The sequence below is a fragment of the Typopeltis vanoorti genome, chromosome 10 (genome assembly GCF_054136105.1).
Source record: "Typopeltis vanoorti isolate ZY-2024b chromosome 10, IOZ_Tvanoo_1.0, whole genome shotgun sequence".
Lineage (NCBI taxonomy): Eukaryota > Metazoa > Arthropoda > Arachnida > Uropygi > Thelyphonidae > Typopeltis > Typopeltis vanoorti.
Window position 1 is genome coordinate 34,739,370 of NC_143558.1, and position 26,515 is coordinate 34,765,884.

The 26,515-nt window shown below is 34.5% G+C and overlaps 1 protein-coding gene across 1 annotated transcript in view; it reads right to left on the reverse strand.

Moving 5' to 3' along the window:
• Positions 1-236: 236 nt before the first annotated feature.
• The window catches only part of Rrp47 (Ribosomal RNA processing 47), a 33,011-nt gene continuing 6,732 nt past the window's right edge, over positions 237-26,515 (reverse strand). The window contains exons 2-5 of the mRNA XM_090399559.1: positions 22,896-22,962; positions 15,946-16,001; positions 8,905-9,028; positions 237-647 (exon numbers count right to left, since the gene is read on the reverse strand). Coding sequence (XP_090255685.1) covers positions 358-647; positions 8,905-9,028; positions 15,946-16,001; positions 22,896-22,962 — 537 coding nt within the window. The 3' untranslated portion in view covers positions 237-357. The remainder of the gene's footprint in view (positions 648-8,904; positions 9,029-15,945; positions 16,002-22,895; positions 22,963-26,515) is intronic.

Sequence of the window (26,515 nt, forward strand, 5' to 3'; positions counted from 1 at the left end):
GAACCGAATCCTGGTCTTTACAACCAAAGGGCAAATGTTAGAATGTCTTCATGACTGCAACAGAAATAAAACTATAAAATCACCTATAATTTTAAGGAAATTGAGGACATTTTGACAGGAACCAATTGCAGCATAAGTGGTAAATGTAAGTATAAACTATGATATCTTCAACATGTCATTCATCAATCATATAGATCACAGTATTAATAATAGGACAACAGCACAGTATGCTAAACTGACTTTATAAAAATATTTAACTTTTAATATAAAAAGCATTTTAATAAATACAGATATACACAATATATACAAAAATAATACAAAAGAATAAAAATATATTAATAAAATAGGATTTCTGAATTATTTTCGTTTAGCTTTTTTATAGCTTTTTTTCCTTCTGTTTTCTTCAGAATTTGTATGTTTTCTCTTTGGACTGCTTTCAGCATGCTCTATTTCATTTTCACTATTATTTTCAAATTTCACATTTTCTGCTTTTATAGATATCATTAATTCATTCTCATTACTATCTTCCTCTCCTGCTGAAATGTTTTCCTGATCAAATTCCTCTTCACATCTTTCTTCAGGTTCAACTTTAACAGTTATGTTTTGCATTTCATTAGCATCGTCTTCATCTGTGTCTTCTTCTTCCTCTGTAAGATAATCAAAATGTAAGTATTTTTGGTTTTCAGGCAAACAGATTTTCTAAATGAATTATCATGCAAGCAACTGAAGTTTTAGCTATAATCAAACATTTTAAATTTGTAATAATGGATACCAAATAACATAATTTTCCATATGGACTATGGGTTCTCAGAACTTGAAATGCGATTTTGGGACTATAAAAATGTTACTTCTAGATTTAACACTGTTAAGGGATAGCTGAAAAGTGATAGATTGAGAAAGAAAATCACCCAGCAGAATCCATATGAAGGAAGATGAATGCCTGAACAACTAAAGAGAAAACTGAAGGATTATCTAGCGGAGATGACTGAAGAATATCAGCATCAGAAAACCTCCAACAGAAAGATGGAACCATAAAGGGGTTATCAGAAGGGCTTAGTAGTAGTAGTAGTAGTATTGAATGCAAAAATTTTGTTCTTTCAAGTAATTTTTTATTATTATTATTAATTTAGAGAATAGATAAAGGTAAATGGATATAAGATAAACAAAAATTAAATTTTTTCTAAAAGGAAGCAATTAAATACTAGGGTATAAACCAGAATTCAGTAAATGCTAAAGAAAATCTATAATGGATCGCTGGATGGCAGGCATCCCGAATTTTAAAAACCTTGATATATGGATTCTGCAATTCATTTGCACTTCATCTTTAAAATATCTCTCATTAGAACTGTAGAGAGAGAGAGAGAGAAAAGTAAGCGATACAAGACAGCAATTGTTTATTGCAGTTTGCTAATGGCCAAGCCAGACATGCTAACTACTTAAAGATTGACAAATAGACTAAAAACCTCAACAAATCAGAATATTTAGTCATCAGAGGAAATGCTAGCATAGATAGATTGATTATTATCAAATTATCCATGGTATCTGTGTTCTCTAGAAATTTAAATGGAAGATCAATAATCAAAAAAGTGCTAAGATGTCAGATGGCTATCTATATTGCAACTGAAATATGAAAATATTTCAAATTACAGACAATATCTCAACTTACGAATATATGTGTTCTTTGAAATGTGTTTGTAGGTTGATTTGTTTTTCCCTTTCATGAGATATATTTTTAAATTTGTTAATGCATTTCTGAAATAAATTAACTTTATACAAAGATAGTAAAACTTCATAAATTTGAAAATAATTAAATTTATTTAATTGGGTTGTTTTTTAAATGCATACACACATTAGGTATTATATTACGAAACAGAACACTGAGCACTACATTATCAGATTCAATAAGGCTAGAGTTCTACTTTCTTGAGGAAAATCTCAGGAGAAACTTTTGCAAACTATAGATTTTTTTTTTGGTATTTAGATAATTATCCTCTCTAGCCTTTAAGTCAAACGGAGATGGATAAAGTCACTTCAAATTTGATCTAAGAATCTGCAAGTTCAGACTTCCAAAATTTTCATGAGGGTTCACACCATTTTCACTGTCTGTCACCTGCCTCTTCTGAGTTCTTTCTGCATTTCCATTAGCTCATCATTTATCAGTTCAACTGAATGAGAATTAGTCTTCTACATCTGAAGTATCCGTCTTCAAGTCAAAAACCAAAATCTCATTTCGATAACTTACAAGGTGATTGCACTTTGGCTTCTTTCAGTCCTGTGAACCATAAACAAAATGTGGGCACAGTTTTTTCCAACAGCAGTTCATCACTGTTAGCTTTATTTCTTTCCAGCAGTGATCAATGTTTCTGATTGCTTCTAAGATACTGTATCCTTTTCAAAAGTCTTTCAAGGTTACAGAATGGCTAATTATATAACAAATATAAGTGTCTGAAAGTTGCAGTTATTCTTTGGTCCACAGGCTGCAGTAAACTGGTGGTATTGGAAGGCAAGAATACCACTTTTGCATTTAAGTTGATTAATATTGTAATGAGACCTGGTGTATTATCAAGAAGCAATAAAACTTTAAACACTAAATTATTTTCCATGCAATATTTGATAGTTGGAGCAAAGTGATTTATGAAGATTATGGAATTAGTGCAGATGTTACTGTTTTTTTTTTGTTTTTTTTTTAGAATTTCAAATAATTAACCCTAAAAGCCGTAGACTAGTAAACTACAAGTGACTTTATTTCAGTCTCTCAAAGCAGCAGGATGGAATCCCAGAATATTTGTTTCCACACTTGCAATTATAGTCCATAATGGCATCTTTTTACAAAAAATACTGGTTTCATCAACACTGAACATTTGATGATAACAGTAGCTTACTTCTTCTGCTCTGATCTGTCCCCTCCCTTACATCTTATAGGAAGTGCAAGAGATAGCCTTGCTGGGCACACACTCCATACCATAATTATTCAATTAGGAAGATTCTGGCAAAATAGGCAAACTGGCCAGAAGAACACAAAACTGACAGACATAATATAATACAGTGTCCTCATAGCCTTGGTTACTTTAGCTGTAATCATAAATTTTGCAAACTGTATTCAACAATAAGGGAGCCAGCAGCTCCTCCAAACATGGGTAACAGCAATAAAGCAATTTCTACAGGCTGGCCACCAAACAGTATACAAGAACGAACCTGTTGGTGATGCTTTGGGGGGGCTTCCTCACCAGGTGGCAAATAATCCTGCTGCTGTTTCTTCTGTCTGTGTGGTTCTGCCTGGAGAGAGTCTGGTTATAGCAGTTTGCAGAGGGACACTGTCAGGGCATTCCAGGTGTGGGAGTTGCATCTGCAAGTCTTGACTTTACTGCATGCATATTCTTTAAATTTTCCCAATGTTCACTACCATGAAAGATAACATAAAAATTATAGTGTCACTGCGGCTAAAAAAAACTCCTACCACCAACAACAACAACAAAAAAAAAAATACCTAAGAGGTCTGACAAAAAATAAAATTCTATGTAAAAGACAAAAAAGACTACTACCATCTGGAGATTTAATGCAACATCAACAACATGCACTACCACCACCATTTACAGACATCTAAAACTTGATCTGTCATCACTGAACATCAACTGGCACCCTCTTTGTTATACATCACCTAAACCTTCCACATTACATCATGCACTTTTGTCAGGTCTGATATCCCATGCCCAAATATCGAACCTGGAATCTCTTGTATATGATCTACATTGCCTCATTTTGTTACCTTGATTTCCTTTCTTTACTACTCTCCCAATTCTGATGACAACACTGCCCTTTTTTATCTCTGAAAGTTGATCACTAATTACTGAAACAGTAAAGTGTTCTTCCTTGGAGACTTCAACATCCATAATTCCAGTTGGTTCTCCTTTTCCAACTCTGCAGACCAAGATGGAAGAGAAGCCAAATTGTTTGCTCTCACTAATGATCTAACACAAATTGTTCACCCACCTAACAGAATACCAAATAATCCTCATCATTCTTCCAACACCACAGACCTTTTCTTAACCAGCTCTCCCTTCAAATACACTGCTGATGCTAATTCTCCTCTTGGCAACTCCGACCATAAACTTGTCCATGTTTCTTTTTCTACAGATCATCCTTCTCCCAACCAATCTCAGTCTCATATCCCATGGCACTACAATGCTGCCAACTGTAGGGCCATGGGATATGATTCACTGAAAGCATCACCAACAGGTTCATTCCAATATAGTGTTTGGAAAACAGTATTATGATCTCAAGATTCATAATGCTGTTTTGCACAATCTGATTACTGCTTTTGCTCTCCTGATCTAAGCATCGATCTAATAACTGAAATTATTCATGCTGGAATGAGAACTATTATTCTCACTCCACTTAAATCTCTTGACTCTTATCCAAACTTTGGTTTTCCAATAAACATGCCAAAGCAGTCCAACTAAAAATGTAGCATACACTCAATGGCTCAAGTTAAAAACTCCAGCTTCTCACTCACATTATAGACTGTAACAACTGTAAAAAATACTAGCAGAGTTTGTAAAGGCTAAGTGCACTAAGCCTGCCTACTGCTCAAATAGTAGTCAACAATTCTAGTCCCTTGCTAAGGCTGTTATGCAAGATTTCTGCCATACTATGCTTCCATCTCTCCCATCCTGATGGAAATAGCATCTCCTAAAGATAGGGCAAACCTCTTGTCATTAGTCTTCTCCTTCAATTCTTGTTTACATGACCAAAGCAAATCACCTCTATTATTCCACAAACATCCACAATACGCCTCGTCTGATCTTTTGCCAGGACATCAGAAAAATACTCAAAGTTCTTGATACTAAGCAAGCTCCTGTCCCAGATAGTATCTCTTCAGCTGTACTAAGATCTAATGCACCAAAAATTACCTATGCTGTATTGCCTTTTCAAGGTATCAGCCAAATTATCATGCCCTTGCCCTCATCACAGAACTCTCAAAAGTAATTGAGGTCATCAGCAATAATCGCTACTTAAAAGATCATTCAGTTAATTAGTAATCGTCAATAAGGATTCCACCATTCTCATTCTACATCAGACCTCTCATTAACTTGCCCCACCATTTGACACAGGCCATGGAAAGATTTGGAGAAACTCATATCATTACTCTGGATATTTGACACTGATAAGATCAAAGTCTTCTTATCAAGTTGCCATCTTATGATCTCCCTCCCACACTTTGTGAGTGGACTGCCATCCTCATCTCTGGTCATTTATTGAATGGATGGGAAATTACAAAAGAATTAACATTTAAGTTAATTAGATGTTACATTAGCTTAAATTAATCACGTGAAACTCTTCATAATGAACTAAATATTATTGGCCTGGTTGGCCAAGTGGGCATATCCATTCTGCAGCCAAAAAGCTCAAATCTCACTGTGGACATGGATGTTTGTGAATGTCTTTAGGTGGGAGATGGATTTCATCGCCCAGTATGAGACCACTATCCCGCTAATTGGAGGCCTGAGGTGGCTTGAAAAAGTTCCATGTTTGGTCTCTAGAACAAAGTTTCCAAGATCTGATAAAAAATAAAGAAAAAAAAATCCTTAATCTGCCTATGGTATGAATGTACTTATAGGTTCACAAATAAACCTTATGTGGGTGGGAGCCACATAAATAAATAAATAAAAATAAAATGTGCAATAAGTATCATAAAAATTCTGCAGTCAGTCAACTTTATAATTGTTCACCTCCAATTACAGAGGGATAGACATAAGTAATGAATAGCTAAATGAGTCAGCTTAAAGAGAGGGGGGAAAGTGACAAAACCGAATGCCCATCATTTACCTTGCTTATTCTCTACATTAAATTTTCCTCCCTCATTTTGCTAATGTCCATCATCAGATCTCTGTCCAATTAGGAAGATGACTTGTTCTCACCAGATGTTCCAGTTCACTCTCCTCTAAGGCAGACATTCAGGCTAGCTGTTCATCACTTGCATCTCCTCTTGGTAAATGAGGGAAATCAACTGTGAAGTATCCTGCCTGCCAAAATTTTTGCTATTTTTTTAATTTAATAGTATAGACCATACATTTAATTCAGTATGAAGAGTTCAGGTAAGTGACATTAATTTAAGCTAATATAGTATTCAACATTTAAACATTAGTTCAGAATTTTCATTTTCTTCTAGTTCTCTTCTTTCTTATATGTCTTCCATTACTGTCTGCCTTGGTACTTTTTCATGTTGCCATTTTTTGGCTTTATGTATGGTTCCTGCCAATCCTTTGCATTCTGTCACAAATGTACAATTTCCAGCAATTTTCTTATCAGTACTGTCAACTACAATAAAACTTCAAATGCATGAAGAAGTAAATTCGATTAACAATGTGTTGGAAGAGAGGGGCGATCCCAAAAGACCTGCAAAAGCTTGTGTGAGATAAGTTCAAGAAGCATAACTTACCCAACTGAATGTCAATACCTGCTTGGATATTCATTTCCTGAGAATGGAATGGAGAGCTGTCTTCTTCTCTTAATCCACTGTAGCAAGCCATCACTATAACACAATTTTTCTGGACCCTAGGGGGGTTCACTATAGCAAGCATTTACTATATTTTTTTAATGACACATTTTATGTGATCAGCTAGGAACTTTTTATGATCTCTTCTTTGTCATTAATTTCCCACATTCAGCATGATACGGTTTTTATTTATTTTTTTTACTATTTTTGAAGACAAACTTCATCACATGCTTCCCTAGCTTAGTATGTTAATGACTTTTTCATATTTTGGCACTAGTGACTAAGTTTTTTTTTTTTTTTTCAAACTTATACTTTGTCCAAATTTTCAAACTATCATGTTTTATATTAAAGTTATCCAACTTCAATTGTTTTCAAAACCTTATTATACATTTATAACAAAAACAAAACTTTATTATACATTAATACATTTTTCTTTTCAGCAGAATACCCCCCCAGTGAACACAAGGTAATGGTCAAACCCTCTTTCAAATCACTTGTATCTGGGATTAATCGGAAAGATACTGCTATCAACAATTAGATAACACACAGTAGGCGTTATGTGAATTTTTGCACACTTTTATGTTTATTTTAACATGTTACTGGTAATGACTAATTAATCCCCATCCTGAGCAGACATCTAATAGGTACTTACCATTATTATTAGACATGTCACTTTTCTTCATTTCCACAAACATTTCTATAATACTATGATTCATTTTTACCCTCTGCTATTTAGATCTCCTACAAGAGCATGGTTTTCTTTCCGATTCAGAGAGTAACTAATTCATGCATCAGTTACTCTCTCTAAGGCTAATGACACTAAACATTTCTCTACTTACTCCCAACTAGAGTGTTCTTGTTATCCAAGTTGTCTCATTCAATTTTCTATTTTGACATGTATTTGTACTACTCTACTTGAAAAAGCCCCCCCCCCCCCATTCATAAAATTTACTTTTCTGTTTAGTGTTTGAATGTATGTTGTGTGTGTGCATAAATTGCACAACGAGAGGTCTCAAGACCTATAACATGACAGTGCCATATGTGGACAAGTGGTTAGGGAGAAAAGGAATATATTAATGGGAGACTCTGTGAAGACTATTCCAAAAAATAGAGGAAGACAGATTGAGATGTCAGTTTGATAAGTTTGGAGCAAACCATGTATGGATGTTGAGAGGAAGCTGCCTATGTTTGTACATGATTAGAGAAAAGCAGAGGAATGATGGTAGCCAATTCAGTGGAAAAGCACCCATAAAGATAACAATGCAGAAAACAAGCATCTATTGGAAAAGCAACTAGAGGGAGTTAGTGAGGGAGAAGAGGAATTAATCCATTAAGCAAATACCATTTTTTCTAGATACCATAAAACATTCTTAAGGTATTTGTGGGTGCAATACCCTCAATGAGAGAAGAATATCCTAAGGTCAGGCAGATTTAGTATTTATGAAACATTAGATTGTAGCATAAGAAAAGTAATGTTCAGAAAGAAAAAAAGAGCACAGTTTTTTGGAGGTTGAAAAGGCTATGGACATGATGTGCTTATGCTAAAACAGGCTAGATGTTACAGTCAACTCAAGAAGGCAAAGACAATCTTCTTAGCAATCACAATATTACCAAAGTGGGAAAAAGTGAAACACAGTCTTTCCTCTGTGAATTATGTTCACAGCATTTAAATTCCCTAGCTTATCTTCACCCCACCTGGAAAATTTTGAGGGTTGGGTCATTTGAACACTACAAGGTTTTGTAATGTCACTGATCAACAAGATGAAGAGTAAGTGAAAGCAGAGCCCTGGGGTACTCTAACATTGATGGAAAAAAAATCTGATGAGAGGCAACCCTCCACGCAATCAATTCACAAAAGGCAGGATGATACCATAAGAAAATGCAATGCCATACATATTTTTCCCCAATGCCTTGAAAAAATCACTACTTGTCGTAAAATGTCTTAGTCTCAAAAACAACGATGTCAACACTGTTTTTTTTAATTCTTCCAAAAGCTCTACCTGTTTTCTATTGATGTTTATCTTCAATAGTGTTGGGGTCAAGGACAACTAAACATTGTCCTTAAACATGAGGTCTCGAGATGCATGGGGTCTGATTTTGTTGTACTATCATAGAGCATCTCTAACAAAATATTTATTTTCACATTCATTTTTCTAAACTAATGAGATCTTAGTTCTATTTTAAGTTGCATTAATTAAAATCACGAATGGCTGTAAATATTGGACTGTTTTTGAGAGATAACTACAGACAGCTGGAAAAAGAGACAACCAATATACTTATTTTTCATACTTAAAGTAAGAAACATCTAGCATAAAGGTGATTAGAAACATGAAATTATACTGCTATCTTTCAATATACCAATTCAGTATTATAAATCTATTCTGAGTAAAAATGTTCTAATTTTTTACCAAACTCCTTCGGACGCCAAAGAGAACTACGAACAAATCTTTGAGCAGCTTCTTTGTTTATTCGAGGTGCTTTTGCCTTATCTGCAATCTCATTACATCTCTTTAAATAACCTTTGATTCTCTCCTAAAAATAAAAAGCAAAACTATAAATTATAACAACAGGTGCAATGAAAAGTGCAGACTGCTGAGAAAATATTTAAATAACATAAGTAATAACACAAACTTGACATACTAACCCTTATTAAAAAACATGAACTGTTTCTTATTATTCTCTAACTCTGAGTAAAGGGCAAATGGCTTATTTTATGAGAGCAAAAACTTCTCCCACCACTGTTTGAGACCAGATAGCCCTCAACTTAGCAAAACTCTAAGAAAAAAAAGTTAAGCTCTTCATGTCAGACAATAGATGAATTGCTACAAGTACAAACACACATAACCAAAATTTATCCTTAACTAATAAATTATATCAAATAAAAATTACTAAAACTTAATCTCCCACTTGAATACTGCCCTCTAAACGTTTCCTTCACTTTTTTTAATACTCTCTATGTGATGATTTGCATTTTTTTGGCATATGTAAATTTTGTATTATCAATATGTTAAATCACTACCCACTTAACTGTGATTAATGTTGAGAATAAGTATCAGTTACATAAATTGTAATTGGATGCCAGAATGAAAGAATAATGGCATTGAAGAAATATCAGAATAACGGACTTTAAAATTTCTGGATTGTAAATCTGGTGTTTAGGCTTATGCATTAATTCTCATGTATCGTGTTGTTTCAGAAATTGACAACATGGAGTAGATAACTAAATTTCCTGTATTTAAACTGGCATCTTCAGAGATTAAGACACTGGTATCAAACAAGTGCACGCAGGCACGCTTCAGTAAAAAAAAAGGATAGATATAGGATGACCTGAAGTCCTATAATTACACCACCTCAGCCAAGAACACACCCAACCAAAGAGGCTTTGGTTGGGTGTTCTAGGCTGTTGGACTGAATGTCTGCTGATGAGGGTTTCCCATATGAGAGACAGTTTAATACAACCATATTGTTTAGGATTAGGGTAGTTAGTAAGAGCTGGAGCTGATTAAAGTAAAAGCCTTTTGCTTTGTGGAGTAAAGCAGTATTTTACCAATGGATTCTGTGCCAGATATCCAGGGCATGGTCTACTAATTCTGAGCATAGTCTTGGTGCTCTGATATATGAATGTTGGCTGTCCTGCCTGTTTGGCAATAGCATGAATGCTTGCAGCTGCAGGGTATCTTGTATACTCCAGATAAATCCAGTGTACATGATCTTTGGGAGAACAGATAAGGGTTGCTAGCTTTCTGTGCGGTTCATAAGTGGTCATCAGATTGTGCTTTTTTTTTTTTTTTAAAGATCTTGACTACCTTTTCTGAGATTAAACATTAAACAAATATAAGGGATGGCGATGGGTTTTCTGTAATCTATATTTGAAAAGGGGAGGGGATATATGGTGACAGAATTCTTTTCATCTGGTGGTAGGGTGTAGCCATTGGCCAAAAAAGTGTATGTGAGCAAGTTCTGTAATGAGCACAGTATTAATCAGAGTAAATTAATTTTACCTGGTGAACTAAGGTTTTATAGTTCCATATAGTTGGGATGGTGGAGTGATGACTACTGATAGATGTATTTACATCCATCAATAGTCATCATCCCAGATGTGTGGGTTTTCTACCCCAACCTAAATAAATGTGGTTCAAACTGCCTCTCATAAGGGGGGAACCATTATCAACACAACCAAAGCTAACAGATGGCAGAATTATAGGACTTTAGGTCATCCTGTATCTCTTTTGTTCCATTTTTATTACTGAAATATGCCTGCATGCATGTGTTTGGTAGTAATAATTAAAATAGTTTAGTTATTACTACTCTATACTGTCAATTCTCTGGACTGTAAAGGCCAAACATGCCAGGATATCTCATATGTTTTCAAATGCTTATTTTGTTCTTTTAGTGTATCCACTTTGAATATGGAAAGTATAAGGCACATTCACAGATGTTCTAACTCTAAAAGTTGAATCAATAAACTATGTATCTTTCTCTCTCATAGGATTGTAGAACATGTTCTTGCTATCATCAAGCATACCTTTATGGAAAACATGTACTAAATTCATTCCATATATTCTGATCATACTTCATATATATAAATATACATCTACACTAATACCTCATGTATTCGATTCTACTTCTTGCAATTTCACATTAGTATTGTTTTTGTGATTTTTTTGTTGGCATGTGCCAATTCTGTGTACACAAAAATTCATTTTATTCATTTGTCAATGCTTTACAGTGACAGTTTAAGTTCAATCTTGGTCGCAGGTGTTTCTGCATGGTTTATTTTTAGATTTTAATTTACCAATTTTGTAGTTGGACAGGTTCTTTCTTTCCAGTTTGTGAACACTACAATATGAATTCTAACAAATCCCCAAAGAAAAGCAATTACCTTAGAAGAATGCTTGCTATTACAAAAAAGAAAAAGCGCAAGGGGGAAAAAACTATGGATATAAATTTAGCAGCTGGAATCAAAGTGATTTATTGAAATGAAAATAACTAAAATGAAAATAACTTAAATTAACACATTCACTGCCAACTACGAGTATACTTGTATGATGCTTACCACTGGCAACGAGATTACTGTACTGACCTTGAAGAAGTGAAAAATGCTTGGCTTGTGGAGCTAGCATCAAAACTGTGTATTCTCATAGATGGTATATGCTCTGCACAAGCCAACTACGAGTATACTCATATGATACTGACCGCTGGCAATGAGAGTACCATACTGACCTTGAAGAAGTGAAACTGCTCAGCATATGGGAACAGACTATGCCGAAGTAGTGTGGCAGCGAACGTGTTAAAGAAGTGCATAAAAGTAGCACACACATGAAAGCACAGAGTTTGCTATCTGACCAGTGGTCATCATGTAAAAAATGGAAAGGAATCTAGCTTCGTAGATTGAATGTAAAAATAAAGAAACCATTCCAGTTTCTACTCATATGATTCAAGAGAAGACCAAAACATTTATGAGTCTTTAAAAGGGTCAAAGCTGTATAACTGAGAGGAGACCTCCACATAGCCTTTACAGGAATGCGGAGAACCGACCAGGGCTTCTGACCTAATGTCCAATCCTCACCTTCTCGTGGTGCACCCTGTTGGGTATCTACTTTGATACTGAACGAACAAGGATGGGCTGGCAATTTGGGATTTAGCCGACCAAATTGTATTCTTATTGGTTAAACCAAAATAAAAAATGATGGTACGACATGACAAAATTTCATGCCGGCTGGGGCGTCGCCCGGTTAAACAAGGCCCCCGTTGTTTTCGCCAGGGAACCAGGGCGAACAGCGAAAAGTCAGCTACTGGAACAAATCTGAAAACAAACCCCAACTCAACATCACCAGAGTTAAAGATCGGTACTATCAACATAAGAAGCCTGAATGGCAAAGAAATGGAGCTAGCTGAGGAATTAGATAAGTACCAGATCGACATAATAGGGGTGACTGAAACAAAAAAGATCAAAACTGGTGAGATCTTTCTGAGCAATAAATACAAAATGTTATATTCAGGCAATGACAACCAAGGAAAAGAAGGAGTAGCCATAGTATTCAACACAAAATACGAGGCTAATCTTCTTGAATGGCAGTCAGTCTCAAGTAGAGTAATGTGGGCAAATATGAGAATGGGGAACTGGACAATGAGACTTATTTGTGCCTATGGTCCCACAGAGGGTTCTGCTAAGGTAGAAGTGGAGGAATTTTTTGAGGCTTTAGAGAAAGCAACTGACACAATGAAAAAGGAAAAGTTGGTCCTTGTTGGGGATCTAAATAGTAGAGTAGGAAATGATTGTGAGACATACAAAAATGTTTTGGGAAAATTTGGAGAAAAGAGCAAAGCTAATAATAATGGCAAATATCTGTTGGATTTCTGCTCAGGACATGGACTGGTTATTACTAACACCATGTTCCAACATAAAAATGTGCACAAATTCACATGGAGAGAAGAGTCTAGGAATAAGAAAAGTCTCATTGACTATGTTATTGTTGATAGTGATGTTTTCTCCCTGGTGCAGGACACCAGAGTGTACAGAGGATTTGAAATTGGAAGTGATCACTATTTAGTCTTGAGCAGGATTAAATTGAATTTCATATTGAAAAGAATAACATGTAAGAAAGTTTTAAAGCGAATAAAAGTTGAGCAGCTCTCAGATGTGAACTGTAGACTAAAATACAGAAATATTATTGAAAAGAAAATGAAAGAGTTTGAGAACAGGAATCAAACCTTGGAGATTCAGTGGCAAACTCTGAAGGAAACATTGATTGATTCTGCCAGAGAGGCATGTGGTGAGGTTGTGTGCAAGGATAAAAAAATTAGAACTCCCTGGTGGACACAGGAAGTTAAAGAGGTAGTGAAGGAAAAGAAGAAAGCATATCAAAAGTTCCTGTCAAATAAGTCAGCTTTTACTCTTACAGAATACAGAGACAAATGTAAGAAAGCTAAACAGTGTGTAAAACTAGCTAAACAAAAGTCATGGGAGGACTTTGGCAAGAATATAGAAAATAAATATCAAGAAGGTGGCAAAATATTCTGGAGGTTGTTGAAGAAGCTTAGGAATGGAGGAAAGAGTGCTGTAAAAGGAATTAGAGATGATAAAGGTGAAATGAAAACAGGAGAAAAAGATATCCTTGAAGTATGGAGTAATTACTTTGAAAAACTGCTAAATGAAACAAGCAGTGATGACAGCACAGTGATAAAAAACACTGACCAGGCATGCAGTCAGGAATACATATCCATACTTGAAGTAGAAAAAGCCATCAAAGGCTTGAAATGTGGAAAGGCAGCAGGAGTAGATGATATTCGACCAGAAATGCTGAAGTATGGTGGTATAAGAGTCTTACAGTGGCTGCACTGCATAGTTCAGAAAGCCTGGACAGAGGGACGAATTCCCGATGATTGGAGTAGAGCTCTCATAGTACCTATATATAAAAAGGGAAATAAAACTGAATGTGAGAATTACAGAGGTATTTCCCTACTGAGTGTTCCTGGCAAGATCTATGCAAGTATACTTGAGAAACGGTTGAGAAGAATTGTGGAAGAAAAGCTTGGTGAAGAACAAGCTGGATTCAGGCCAAATAGAGGCTGTCAGGATCAGATCTTCACTTTACGACAAATAGTCGAGAAAGCATGGGAATATAACAAAGATCTGTATTTAAGTTTTGTTGATTTGGAAAAGGCATATGACAAGGTGCCAAGAGAGAAGCTATTCAATACGCTGCAGTTATATGGTGTCAATGGGGCATTATATCAAGCAATACTTAGTCTTTATTTGAGTTGTGAGTCAGCAGTTAGAATTGAAGGAAGTACAGGAAGATGGTTTAATGTTAAATCTGGTGTGAGACAAGGATGCACATTATCCCCTCTGTTATTCATTATCTATATGGATCACATTATGAAGGAATGTGGTATTAAACCTGATATCAAAATTGGAGATGTTAATGTCAGCTCTTTGCTTTATGCGGATGATGTTATACTTCTAAATAAATCCGCTACAAGTCTGCAAGATTCTCTGACTAAATTGAATAGCTGTTGTAATAGATATGGTATGAAGGTCAGCAATAAAAAGACAAAGACAATGAAAATAGGCAGAATCATTGAAAATGTCAACTGTGTTGTGAATGGAGAACCTGTGGAACAAGTAAAACATTTCAGCTATTTAGGCACAATTTTTACTGAAGATGGTAAACTAAATATAGAAATAGACAACAGAATCAGCAAAGCTGGTATGGTGGGAAGTCAATTGAATAAATTCATATGGAATAAGAAAGAAATTAGTCGGAACACTAAATTAGCTGTATACAAGACTGTGTTCAAACCAATTTTAACTTATGGATCTGAGAGCTGGGTCAGAAGTAAAACACTTGACCAAAGACTAGAGACCGCAGATATGAGAGTCCTGAGAAAGATTAGAGGCGTGAACAGATGGCATCAATGGCAATATCATATTAAAAATGAGGATATTAGGAAAGAACTTGACATTGTCAGCATCCAGGAATGTGTTAGCAGAGCTAATCTCAGATGGTATGGTCACTTAAATAGAATGGGAGAGGAAAGATTAGCAAAACAAGTGTTCTCTGCCAGGTTGGCAGCAAAACGACCTAGAGGAAGACCAAGATATAGGTGGATTGATACGGTACAAAGTGCCTTAGACGATAGAAATATAAGATCTGATAATGTTGGAGTCTTGACAAGTAACAGACTGATTTGGAGGAAAATTGTAGATAGGAAGTTAGTAATGATGTAATTTTTTCATGTAGTACTGTCATATCCTGTACACCCCCTTGAGGGTACATGGCAGGAATTTGATGATGATGATGATGATGATAAAAAATGATGATTCCATAGTTAAAACATATAATGCTAGTACTACAGGATTTCAGCAATTCACAGACCATCATGGCTTCCACAATGTAAAACTGACAGAAGTTGCCAAATTTTCATAAGCATATTAAGGGCAATAACTGATTACCAAAATTATAGCAAGTGCCAACTTAAAGGAAAACGTGCCCAGCCAAACAATTTTTTTTTATTAAAGAAAAAAGTGCAAAATTTTCAAGATTGATAAAAGAGGAACATGCATGTTTTGAAGTTCACTGGGAGAAACAACACTGCACAAAACAAGTCAAATGTCTTCATTACGAAGAATACTATTAAATTTTCCTAATTTATATTCACATTTTATTTTTATTGTTTATGAGCAATGTTTGCTCTAAGTTGCACAAGTGCATAGTTATGAGCAAAATTAGTCATTTGTTTTTTATATGAGGGTGATGTAAAGATGAGAATGTATGTAAAAGTGTCATGCAGCTATAAAAAAAAGTGCTGTCTTCCCTTTATGTTGAAAAAATAAATCTATTGAGTCATACAAATAATTTCAAGTTGGGTAATATCTGCAATAGAACTCATTCATGTAACTTGAGCTATTAATGTACATACACATACAAAGAATCTGTACTCACAAGTTCTTGTTTTATGGCATGCTCTTTGGGGTTTTCACCAATTGTATTCAAATACACTATAAAGGAAAAATAATAGCATGTAGACCGTTTTATATATAGAACATTAATGTATAATATTTCATATAAATGCTAAACAATTTAATCAAATACAGTGGATGTCCATGTACTGTAATTAAATGGTTTGGAAAAAATGTCAGTATGGAATTTCATGATCAACAATCAATAGGGTCAGTTTTTTTGTTTTTTTTTTAAATAATCTAAATAGTGCTATTATAATAAATACACTATGCAGATGGTGATCCAATAAAGAAATAAGGGAGATGCAGTCATAACATTTTCCTTTTTCAAACAAAAAAATGTTTAAAAGCAAACAACTGTAAATTACACTACAATTTTAAAAAATACTTGAAAAATTTATTAAAAATTATTGTATTTTTTTGGAAACCTATTGATCATTTCCATGATTGCAATCATGGAAATGACCAACAAGGACACTTCTTACTGTGAAAAGAAAGTTGGAAAACTTTCTCACTCCTGAATTTAGTAGTTTTGCCAAACAGTAAAAGAAAAAAAAAAAAGGATTTGGATGCCTGATGTAGAGGTGGAGGGATTCTTGACATTCTTCTGAAGGTTGGGAGGGCAGCGAGTCATGTTCTTAAAAAGAATTTTTGCCCATTTCAGTTTTGACATTTCAATTACTAAACAAGCCTAGCCTTGAATGCTTTGTCATGGCCAGATCATATGAAGACAAGAACTTCAGTTTGTGTGTCATCAGTAATTTACTTTTGATTTTGCATCAGAAATTTTCGTCAATGTTTATGAACACTTCCTTAAAGAGGTCTTTAGAAGAGTGGAAAAGCTCCTCCACTTTTTTTTTATATCACTTCAAGACCAAGATTTGCCATACACTGGCACTTCAGTTTGTACTGCTCAGTGGACTTGAATCCTTCAAAACCATCACAATTTGAAGCCATAACAGTGACAATGATTGTTGGTTCATGTTTTACCATACACTATCAATTTCATAACTCTTCCAGAATTCTTTTAACAGTGACTTGCATTTCCATCAGTTGCCACAAAGCATTTTTCAAATGTGAGTTTATGTTCATTTGTCTTAAAGTTGCAACAGTATTCCAAACCATTGGTTGAATCAATAAGATGGAATTCTCAGGGGCAAAACTTTCAGTTTTACAAACCTACGAATGTCCATTGCTGTACTGAAAGTAATAATAGTCTCCCCTTTTTAGATATGCTAGGAACATGACTTCCTAATGGCTCATTATCTTTCTCTATCCACAGAAAACCCATGCATACCAGTAGGTATTTACATAAACAATCATATTACCACCCTTCGAAAGAATATAGCATCCTCATAACTTGTCCAAATGACACAGCCCTTGAAACTGAGCTCAGGGACCTTTGCAACATCTTTTTAGCCAATGGCTGTAGCCTTTGGCTAAAAAGGTGTTTCTATAAAATGGATAAAATATTACATGCACCCCATCCCTTCTAGACCCAACACACACATCGTATCACAACAAAGCCATTCTCATCCCATATGTTAATGGTAAAGTTCTCTGCAAATATGCTCTCCATACTACTTTCAATTTCAGCTAACTACTTTCATATGTTCTCCGTAAGATCAACTACATCCTCTTGAACATCCAGGAGTGCATAATGTTCTTTGTGTCTGCTTAGCCTACTTTGGACAGATTGGTAGATCATTTAACATTCATCTTGAAGAACATAAAAATTACATCCGAGTTCATCTGTATGGCAAGTTGGGATTGGCAGACCATGGTCTAGATACTCCTTCACATATTACACAGAAGTGTCATCATAGATCTGAGAGGTTATCCTTTTAAGATCTAATAGCCAAACATCTCTAAATTAACTCCTTAGTTATCCAACCCATGGAGGACACCACATAAGGACACTAGGTATCAGTTACAGTTTAAATTTTCTCTACAATTACTTAGTTTAGTGCTGTGTGCATACCACAGTTATGCACTGATGATGCTGGGTAGAAAACCAGAGAAATTTTAATGAATGTATTTTTTTCCTCTTGGTGTTGGTTATACCATTAAGAATTATTAGTTTGATCATTTTTGAATAAAAAAAGAAAACATCAAAATCTGTTGATTCTAGAATCTGGTAATTTCTATTAAACAAGATGTTTATTTCATAAGTAATATTACATTCATATGCAATATAAATATGTTAAACATAAATTTTGGGAACCAAGAAAAGTCTATTGCATTATACTACCAAATGTTCCAATGAAATAATACAAAAAATATGTAATCTTTATCTCACATAACTGTTACTTTGTAATAATTCAATTTAGACAATAAAAAAAGCATGATAATTAATAAGTAACTGCTTATTCAAACATAAAAAATTCATATTCCTTAACAAGGTAAGCAAAGTGAGATTCATACTAAGCACACTAAGTACAATGGTAATAGCATCGAGACATACTATCTCTGTCAACTGCCTGAGATGATTTCATTGCTTTCAAGATTCATATAGGGCACTCCCTTTCATTAGAGATGTAAGTAATGCATTTATTTTTTGTATTATATTATGGTTTAAGTAGTAAGAAAGACAAAATATGCATGACCTTTATCAAGTTGCAGAGTAGTGAGGCAATTCAATAACAGCAGCTTAATAGCAACACTATCAGAAAGTAGGGATTTTTTTTTTTAATGTAAATATTAGTCTATCTTAATTAAACAAGAATTATACATATTCTTTCCTGATTAAATATTAATAAAATATATCATCATCATCATCATCAAATTCCTGCCATGTACCCTTAAGGGGTGTACAGGATATGATAGTACTACATGAAAAAAATTACATTATTACTAACTTCCTATCTACAATTTTCCTCCAAATCAGTCTGTTACTTGTCAAGACTCCAACATTATCAGATCTTATAATTCTATCATCTAAGGCACTTTGTACCGTATCAATCCACCTATATCTTGGTCTTCCTCTGGGTCTTTTTACTGCCAACCTGGAAGAGAGCGCTTGTTTTGATAATCTTTCCTCTCCCATTCTTTTAGGTGATCATACCACCTGAGATTAGCTCTGCTAAAGCATTCCTGGATGCTGACAATGTCAAGTTCTTTCCTAATATCCTCGTTTTTAATGTGATATTGCCATGATGCCATCTGTTCACGCCTCTAATCTTTCTCAGGACTCTCATATCTGCAGTCTCTAGTCTTAGGTCAAGTATTTTACTTCTGATCCAGCTCTCAGATCCATAAGTTAAAACTGGCTTGAACACTGTCTTGTATACAGCTAATTTAGTGTTCTGACTAATTTCTATAAGAAACCAAAGTCTCTGATAGCAGAAATGTTAGCAAAGATTGTGCAAGCTTATAAGTCAACACTACCACTATCAGAAACTTGGAAGTTTTAGCACAAATGCTAGTTTGCATTTAGCTGATTAAGAAGTTATGGATTTTTTAAAACTCCTTCTTGACTAAATATTTTACTAAATACAAAGAATAGAGAAAGTACATGCCATACCTGTACATGTCAAGAGTTTTATGATAGGGTCAATGCCCTCTGTTGTTCATTATTTGATAGAAAAATTCATGTTTCTAAGTTTATTGTAATTTTAATATAAATTATATGACCTGAGTGATCAGCATCTTGACTCTTGACATGTACCCTCAAGGGGTGTACAGGATATTGAAGATTATCCAGATTGACAAAAGTAAGGCAATCCAGGTGCAAAGGATTTCATAAATGCCAATGAAGAAAGTTTATTTTACATGAAACATGAAAATGAAGTGATCATTCAGACAAGATGGAATACAATTGAATGTAAGAGTTCAAGTATTTTGGTGGTGAACTTGGAGATTCTTCAAACATAAGGGATAGCCAGAGAATTAACTTCTTCCTAAGCAACTGAAGTAGCCTGACATTTGTTTATGATCTTGATAAAAAACAAAACGTATCACCTTTGCATCCATTTTGAAGCAACATACAATCAGCAGTCAAAATAAAAGAAGCAAGGTATACATGGATTAAAAAATGCAACTTAAAATTTAGAAAAGAACATTCAAATTTAGATGTCAGTCTAGAACTTTGCACAACAGAATGTATGTACACTCAGTCAAATCCCTGATTGTGCAAGGTTCAAGTGCAAAGATTATTATATATCTTTACCAGTAGCTGTCCCTTATTTAAGTGCATAGTGTGTGTGGCTGAAATAATAATCACTCTTACCACTTGCACATTCACATGTTTAGCCATCACAGAATCTATCTGTCCAGTCTCCCTCTTTAAAAAAACACTGTTTTTTTTATGATAATCCCATACAAAGAGCATGAGCAAGAAGAAACTTGTTCATTAGCTTGAAGAGCTGCAGATTACATTCCTTGGGAAACACATAAAATTGGAGATGTTCCAGAGGACAGTAGCAAAAAGGATGGAGAGTAGTTGCTGCATGTTTCAATGGATTTAACAGAAGGTAAAGGAATTATAGATGCCAGTTTAGTTGAACATAGGAGTAGTAGTATTTATAAAAAAAATGTATGCAGCAGAAACTGAATACTGTATGAGGAGATGGCGTGAATTGGTGAGAGATGGGTGTCTAGCAAACTAACTGTTCTCTTATTGAATCAAGTATTTTTAGGGAGCTCTTATGAGCACCACCCCAGATATGAGAACAGTATGCAATGGTTGGGCATAGGCAGAGTTGTGATTTGAAGATTAATAGCTGTTCAGAGGTAAAGTAACACCATGAACAAAAGAGAAATAGTAATTTTTGAATTGATGCCAAGGAAGTGATAGTTGTAATGTGCTTATGCCAATGGAGGTCTGGTTACAGAATAATCCCAAGTCAAATTACTATCCAATCTCATCTGCAATTTGGGTGTTGTTGAGCCAGACTGGAAGAATTGTGGGCAGGGGAGAAATAAGGAAGAACAGTGTTTTTCTAGCAATATAGGATAGTAGGAGTGGTTGTTCTGGAATTTTGGGATAGTGGAAGTGGTTGTTCTGGAGCTGTGAATTGTGCAGTACATGGTGTTTTGAATGAAAAGGCAGTGTGCTATCATCAGCAAAAACTTTGCATTAGGTTAGTAATCAACCAGAGTAGGTCACTGATAGAAGAAAAGAGAGGGCAAAAGAACAGAGACCTATAGTACTCCAGCATTACTTGCACAGTTGGAAAATAAAGAATCCTCCACCATCACACACAGTGCGAGTCCAACTGGAAAACTGGCAATCCAGTTGCAAAGTCACAGGACAAACTGGACTAAATGATGGGAGCTTATATTTCATTAGTCATCCAAGCATTTGCCCTAGAACAGTAATCAACAGGCAAACTTTTGACATCTTTAATACATTGAGGATTTTTACTTTTTCCAATCACTAGGAGCTCTCATTTCTCACCTTTCATATTAGCACACTGTCACTCGCTCTTTTGAAGATTTAAATCCTTTACTTTCATTTTTAAACAAATAAGTATGCTTAGGCATTGCACGAAAATAGTCCTGTTGAGTCTGCATTATAATATCCCCAGGAGAATATTCAGCAAAAATGTTTGGCCACTCAGTCTTAATCCATGATTCAGCACTATTTTCTTCACCATGAATATGCTTATACACAATATTCTCTCGCTTTTTCAACCTGTTAAACCACCCATCAGTTGCAGTGAAATTTTCTTTGTCCATTATTTTTGCAAATTCTTCTGCTTTTTGACACATCAAAGGCACATTAATCGAAGCATTCTTTTCACAAACATTACTAAACCAAATTTTTAATGCTGATTCAACTTGAGCATCCTTACCAGATCGGGCTCTCTTCTGATCTATGTTCTCATTAGTAAGAGCTCAAGTTTCAATGCTTGATCTGTTTTTTTTTAAGATCTTACACAAGAGTGGTTATGAAAATTTTAAATGTACAGCTGCACTATGCTGACTCATTTTGGGCAACTTATCATAGCACTCCAAAATTCTTTGCTTTTCTTGAAAAGATAAATCTTTACATTTTTTACTTGCTTCTGCCATAATGTTAAGGGCTGTTTTAACAAGCACGTCAAATTCACTTACTGAAAGAGAGCATGAAAATAAACTTGAAAAATCACAATTCGATATTTATACCCACCTGCATTTGCCTGAAAGATTTAAGATTGATGGAAGAATAAGATTTAAAGAAGATTAACACAAAAGTCAGATTTTGACAAATGTTCTTTGTCAAATTTTCTCCTGATTAACCCTTAAAGTTCTAATTCTGAGATGCAAAAGGCTAAACATTCGAGGATTTTGAAAACAATAAACGGAACTTTGATTATAATAGCTGGATTATTTTTTAATTCATTTTAAATTTAATTTTTTAGTGCTTATGTGTTTGGGACTGACTGATTTTGATAACAATAGCTGATTGATATTATCCATGATCGCAATCAGCTGATTCTATGGTACAGAGATTGATAACTTAGGCAAGCAGAATCCTTGCTGATCGACAGTAGCAGAATCCATATTGGCAATCGTTTATTAGATATTTATGAACAGACATTGAACACAAGATGAAAAGGTATATATTTTTTTTTTCTTCTTTTTTTTTCACCTTGCTTCCAATGTCTATTCATATATGTGCTCTTTTTCCATTTCCCTTAATCTTCCTCACCAATAATCTAAATTATACCAGTTATATCTAAAGCTGGATATAGGTTTCAGTTTTCAAGCTTCAATGATTAACATCTTACATAAGATAAATGAAACTCATGGATGTTGTATGACAAAACAATATTTCAAGACAATTGTTCATTCTTATACAATGAGAAAAATCCAATACCAAAGTAGTAGTTCATTAATGTTTGGAGAGTAAAAATTCACATTACCCCCCCCCCACTCTAAACAATTTTATTTCAGAATTTTTGAAGTAACTTATAGTAATATAACACAGATAATTCATGACACACTTACTCCAAAATAGTGCATTAAAGGCATAAAGTCCTGTTAGATGCAATTTTGCCTTCTCCAAAGGACTTAACTGAAAATAAAGAAAATATACATTTGTTTTTATAATCACATATAATATACAAAAAAAATTTTTTACTTTTTTTTTTTTTTTTTAAATTTCTGTATAGAATAAAGATAGTAATCATAAAGTTCTTCAATTTCTTACTGATACTTTTATCTCACGTGATTAACTGAGCTGTTAACCTGAATGGCTAGTGGATAGTGACCACTTTCCAACCTATAACCAGTTAGTTTAAATCTTTTTATCCACTCTTACATTATTCATAGCAGTACTAAAAATGTGCGATATAGTAGGTGGTAACGAAAAGTCATAAATAGATGCTATGCTACATATGCAGTGTGCGGCTACATACCTATATGTGATATGTAGAATAAAGAATTTTCCCCATTAAATTGCTACTTGTTAACTTCCCCATCCTGTTATTCAAAGAGGTCAAAAAGTAGCGATTGTTGTATTTCCACTTTAATTTTTTTTTTTTTTTTGCATCTTATTATAACTTATTTTTTTGTTTAATTAATTAATTTAAATTTTACTCTTCCCTTCCATCACCAGAGGCCTGGCTAGTGTAAATAATGGTTAACAAAACAGTCATACTTAGCTTACTTACGTGTACAGTGATGCAATTTGTGTTTTAGTTCATATATACATATTTCCTGATGATGATCTTGATATAGAGGTTGAAACATCAAGGGTTATTTTTCTAAATTGTAAGTAATTGCTCTAATACAATGTTTTTGTCTCCATAATTTCTATACAACAAATGTTCACATGTTTACTCCAATATCTCGCTGTCAGTGAATATCAAACAAACTCTTCTGTTTTTGATCTTCTTGGACTGGCTAAGAATCTCTTTGCTTCATTCAAATATTTTTGCTGTTTTACTATTACTTACATAAACGCTTTGGATTTTAAAAATAAAATTTCTGATCTTCATCTGGATGCTTCTGATAATATAATTAATTTAGATATATCCTTGTTTACTAATATTCCTTTATCTCACACTACTGAATTACTTCAAGAAGAACTTCATGTTGGAGGCTTATTAGAATATATACAGCACTCAGAAAGGATTAAAACTGATTTTAATTCTTCCAATATTTCATCCAGTCTGAGACGTCTTCAGGGATTACAAAAAAAACAAACAAATGTAACACACACTCAAATACAACACAATACTGAGTGAAATATGTGGGTGACTCTTAAAGTCCTATCTAGGTGGTGTGCCCTCTATGGGTGTTTGTAGGGTGGCCTAGGATGTAAGGTGGGATCTCTGATAATTAATGTTTCCCAAATTTTGGGAAGTTTTATGCAACCATATTTACTTAAATTTGGTTGATTTCTGAGTGCTGCCACAGATTCTAAAAATAGTCTTTCTTTTTTGAATTTACTATGGTGGAGGATGGCGGTTTTTTCCCAGGAGATCCTGCGGATTGTATCCAAAACATGGTCTGCTAGGCCAGACTGACCATAGCCATGATTGCAGATGTATGATTTGTGTTCTTTTAACACGTTCATTGCCAAACTGAAAATTGGAATTTCGTGTGGTGGCCAAATTTTTTTTATTTTTTTTTATTTAGTTTAGAAACTTGATAGTGACGTCCATGCGATATCGCGTGATTGGCAATGAACGAGTTGAGCAGATGGTTGCTGATCTACCTGTCTGCCCAAAGTAAGCCAGCTTGCAGGAACAGGGTCCAGACACTGAGAGAGAAGCGAGCTGATCTTTGGTCGAACGGATAAGGGTAGCAAGTTTATGGTGGGGCTTAAAAGCTGTGTGGAGGTTGTACTTTAAGGATCTGGCTATTTTTTTCTGATGTACCATGGATGTAGGGTATGGTGATGGCATTTCTGAACTCCTTCTGAAGAAATGGCCAGGGAATGGGGGAGGAGCTGATTATTTTTTTAATTCTGTAATCGCTGTAGCCATTGGAAAGGAAGGTGTTGTGTATGAGTTCGGTTGAAAGGGTGGTTCCACTGGAACAAAGATTTTAGGCTCTCTTGGTAGTTTTAATAATGCCATACTGTTGAGAGGGGTGGTGGTGGTGGGAGAGTTCATGAATCTGCCTGTGTGAGTAGGTTTTCTATATACAGTGAAGGAACGGTTACCATTAGGTAACCGTTCCTTCACTGTATATAGAAAACTGTATATAGTATATATAGGAAGGGTAAACTATTGTTATTTTCCTTTTCCATCATAAACTGGATTCTTGGATGTAGGCTGTTGAGGTGACTGAGAAAAGAGTAATGTATCTGGCCCACGATGCCAAATAGAGAACACATCATCTACATATCTTAGCAGATAAAAGGTTTGAGAGAGGCTGAGTCTATGGCTCATTTTTCAAAATTATCCATCTAAAAATTGGCAAGAGAGATGAGAGGGTGGAACCTACAGTCCCCCCTATCTGTTTGTACATTTTGTTCTTTTTTTGTTTGTACATTTTGTTCAAGAAAAATAACCAGAATAGATGGTCAAGAACTTCTTTCAAATATTGTTGAACTATTTGATTTTGTAACACATTATAGTTATTTCTCCTTTAAAAACAATTTATATCAACAAATCGAAGGAACAGTCATGGACAATCTTATTTCTTCTACTATTGCTAACTTCTTCATGGAACACTTTGAACAACGTATTTTTCAAAACATTTCACCTAAACCTACACAACAGATTTGTGGATGATATTTTTGCAAGTTGGTATGGCTCTTCCTCTGAGTTACAGCAATTTCTTTCCAAATTAAATGCACTTCATCTAAGGATTCAATTCACCTTAGAAGAAGTACATAACCAATTAGCCTTTTTAGATCATCTAATTCTTCATAAACAATATGGTAGCCTACATTTTTCATTTTGGAAGAAGACTCATACAGGCAGTTATTTCCATGCTGAATCTCATCACCATCCTAGTCAAAAGGCTGGAACAATTAAGACTTGAGTACATCATGCTCATTCTTTATGTTCTTCAGACAAAGTTTTACAGAAATTATTACAACATATTAATTCAACTTTTTTATCTAATGGATTTTTAAGGATTCTTCATTGAAAAAGCGAATCAGATCCTGGGATGAAGTCAATTTAATTTGGAAAGAAACTGTTGTAACTCGGAGGAAAAGAAAGTAGAGAAATAACTTCCATTCCTATCTCTTAAATGCACAGCATTAGTGAATGCCCATCAAAAAAAATCCCCCCTTTCTCGCTTCTAAAGACAAGCTTCCACCTCTCAGTTTTCTAGGTATCCAACCAATATCTCTCTTTATTTGACTAGAAGAATACAAGTCTTATTAATAAATACCATGAGCCTGAACAATCTGGACTTGTAGAGCATATTATCGACACTAAACAGTTTATTGGAACAAGACAAAAGTCCTTCAGAAAAGTTGTTTCCACATAGAACATCTTCATAAAGAAACGTGAAACTTTACTTCATTTTCCTATCATAAAGAGATCTGATGGTCTATGTCTATCCCCTTTGTGGGAGATAGAAAAAATTAGCAGATTTAAAAAGTACTAACTTTATTTTGTTTCTGTATATATATTTATACAAGTTTTTATTTAATAAGTTTG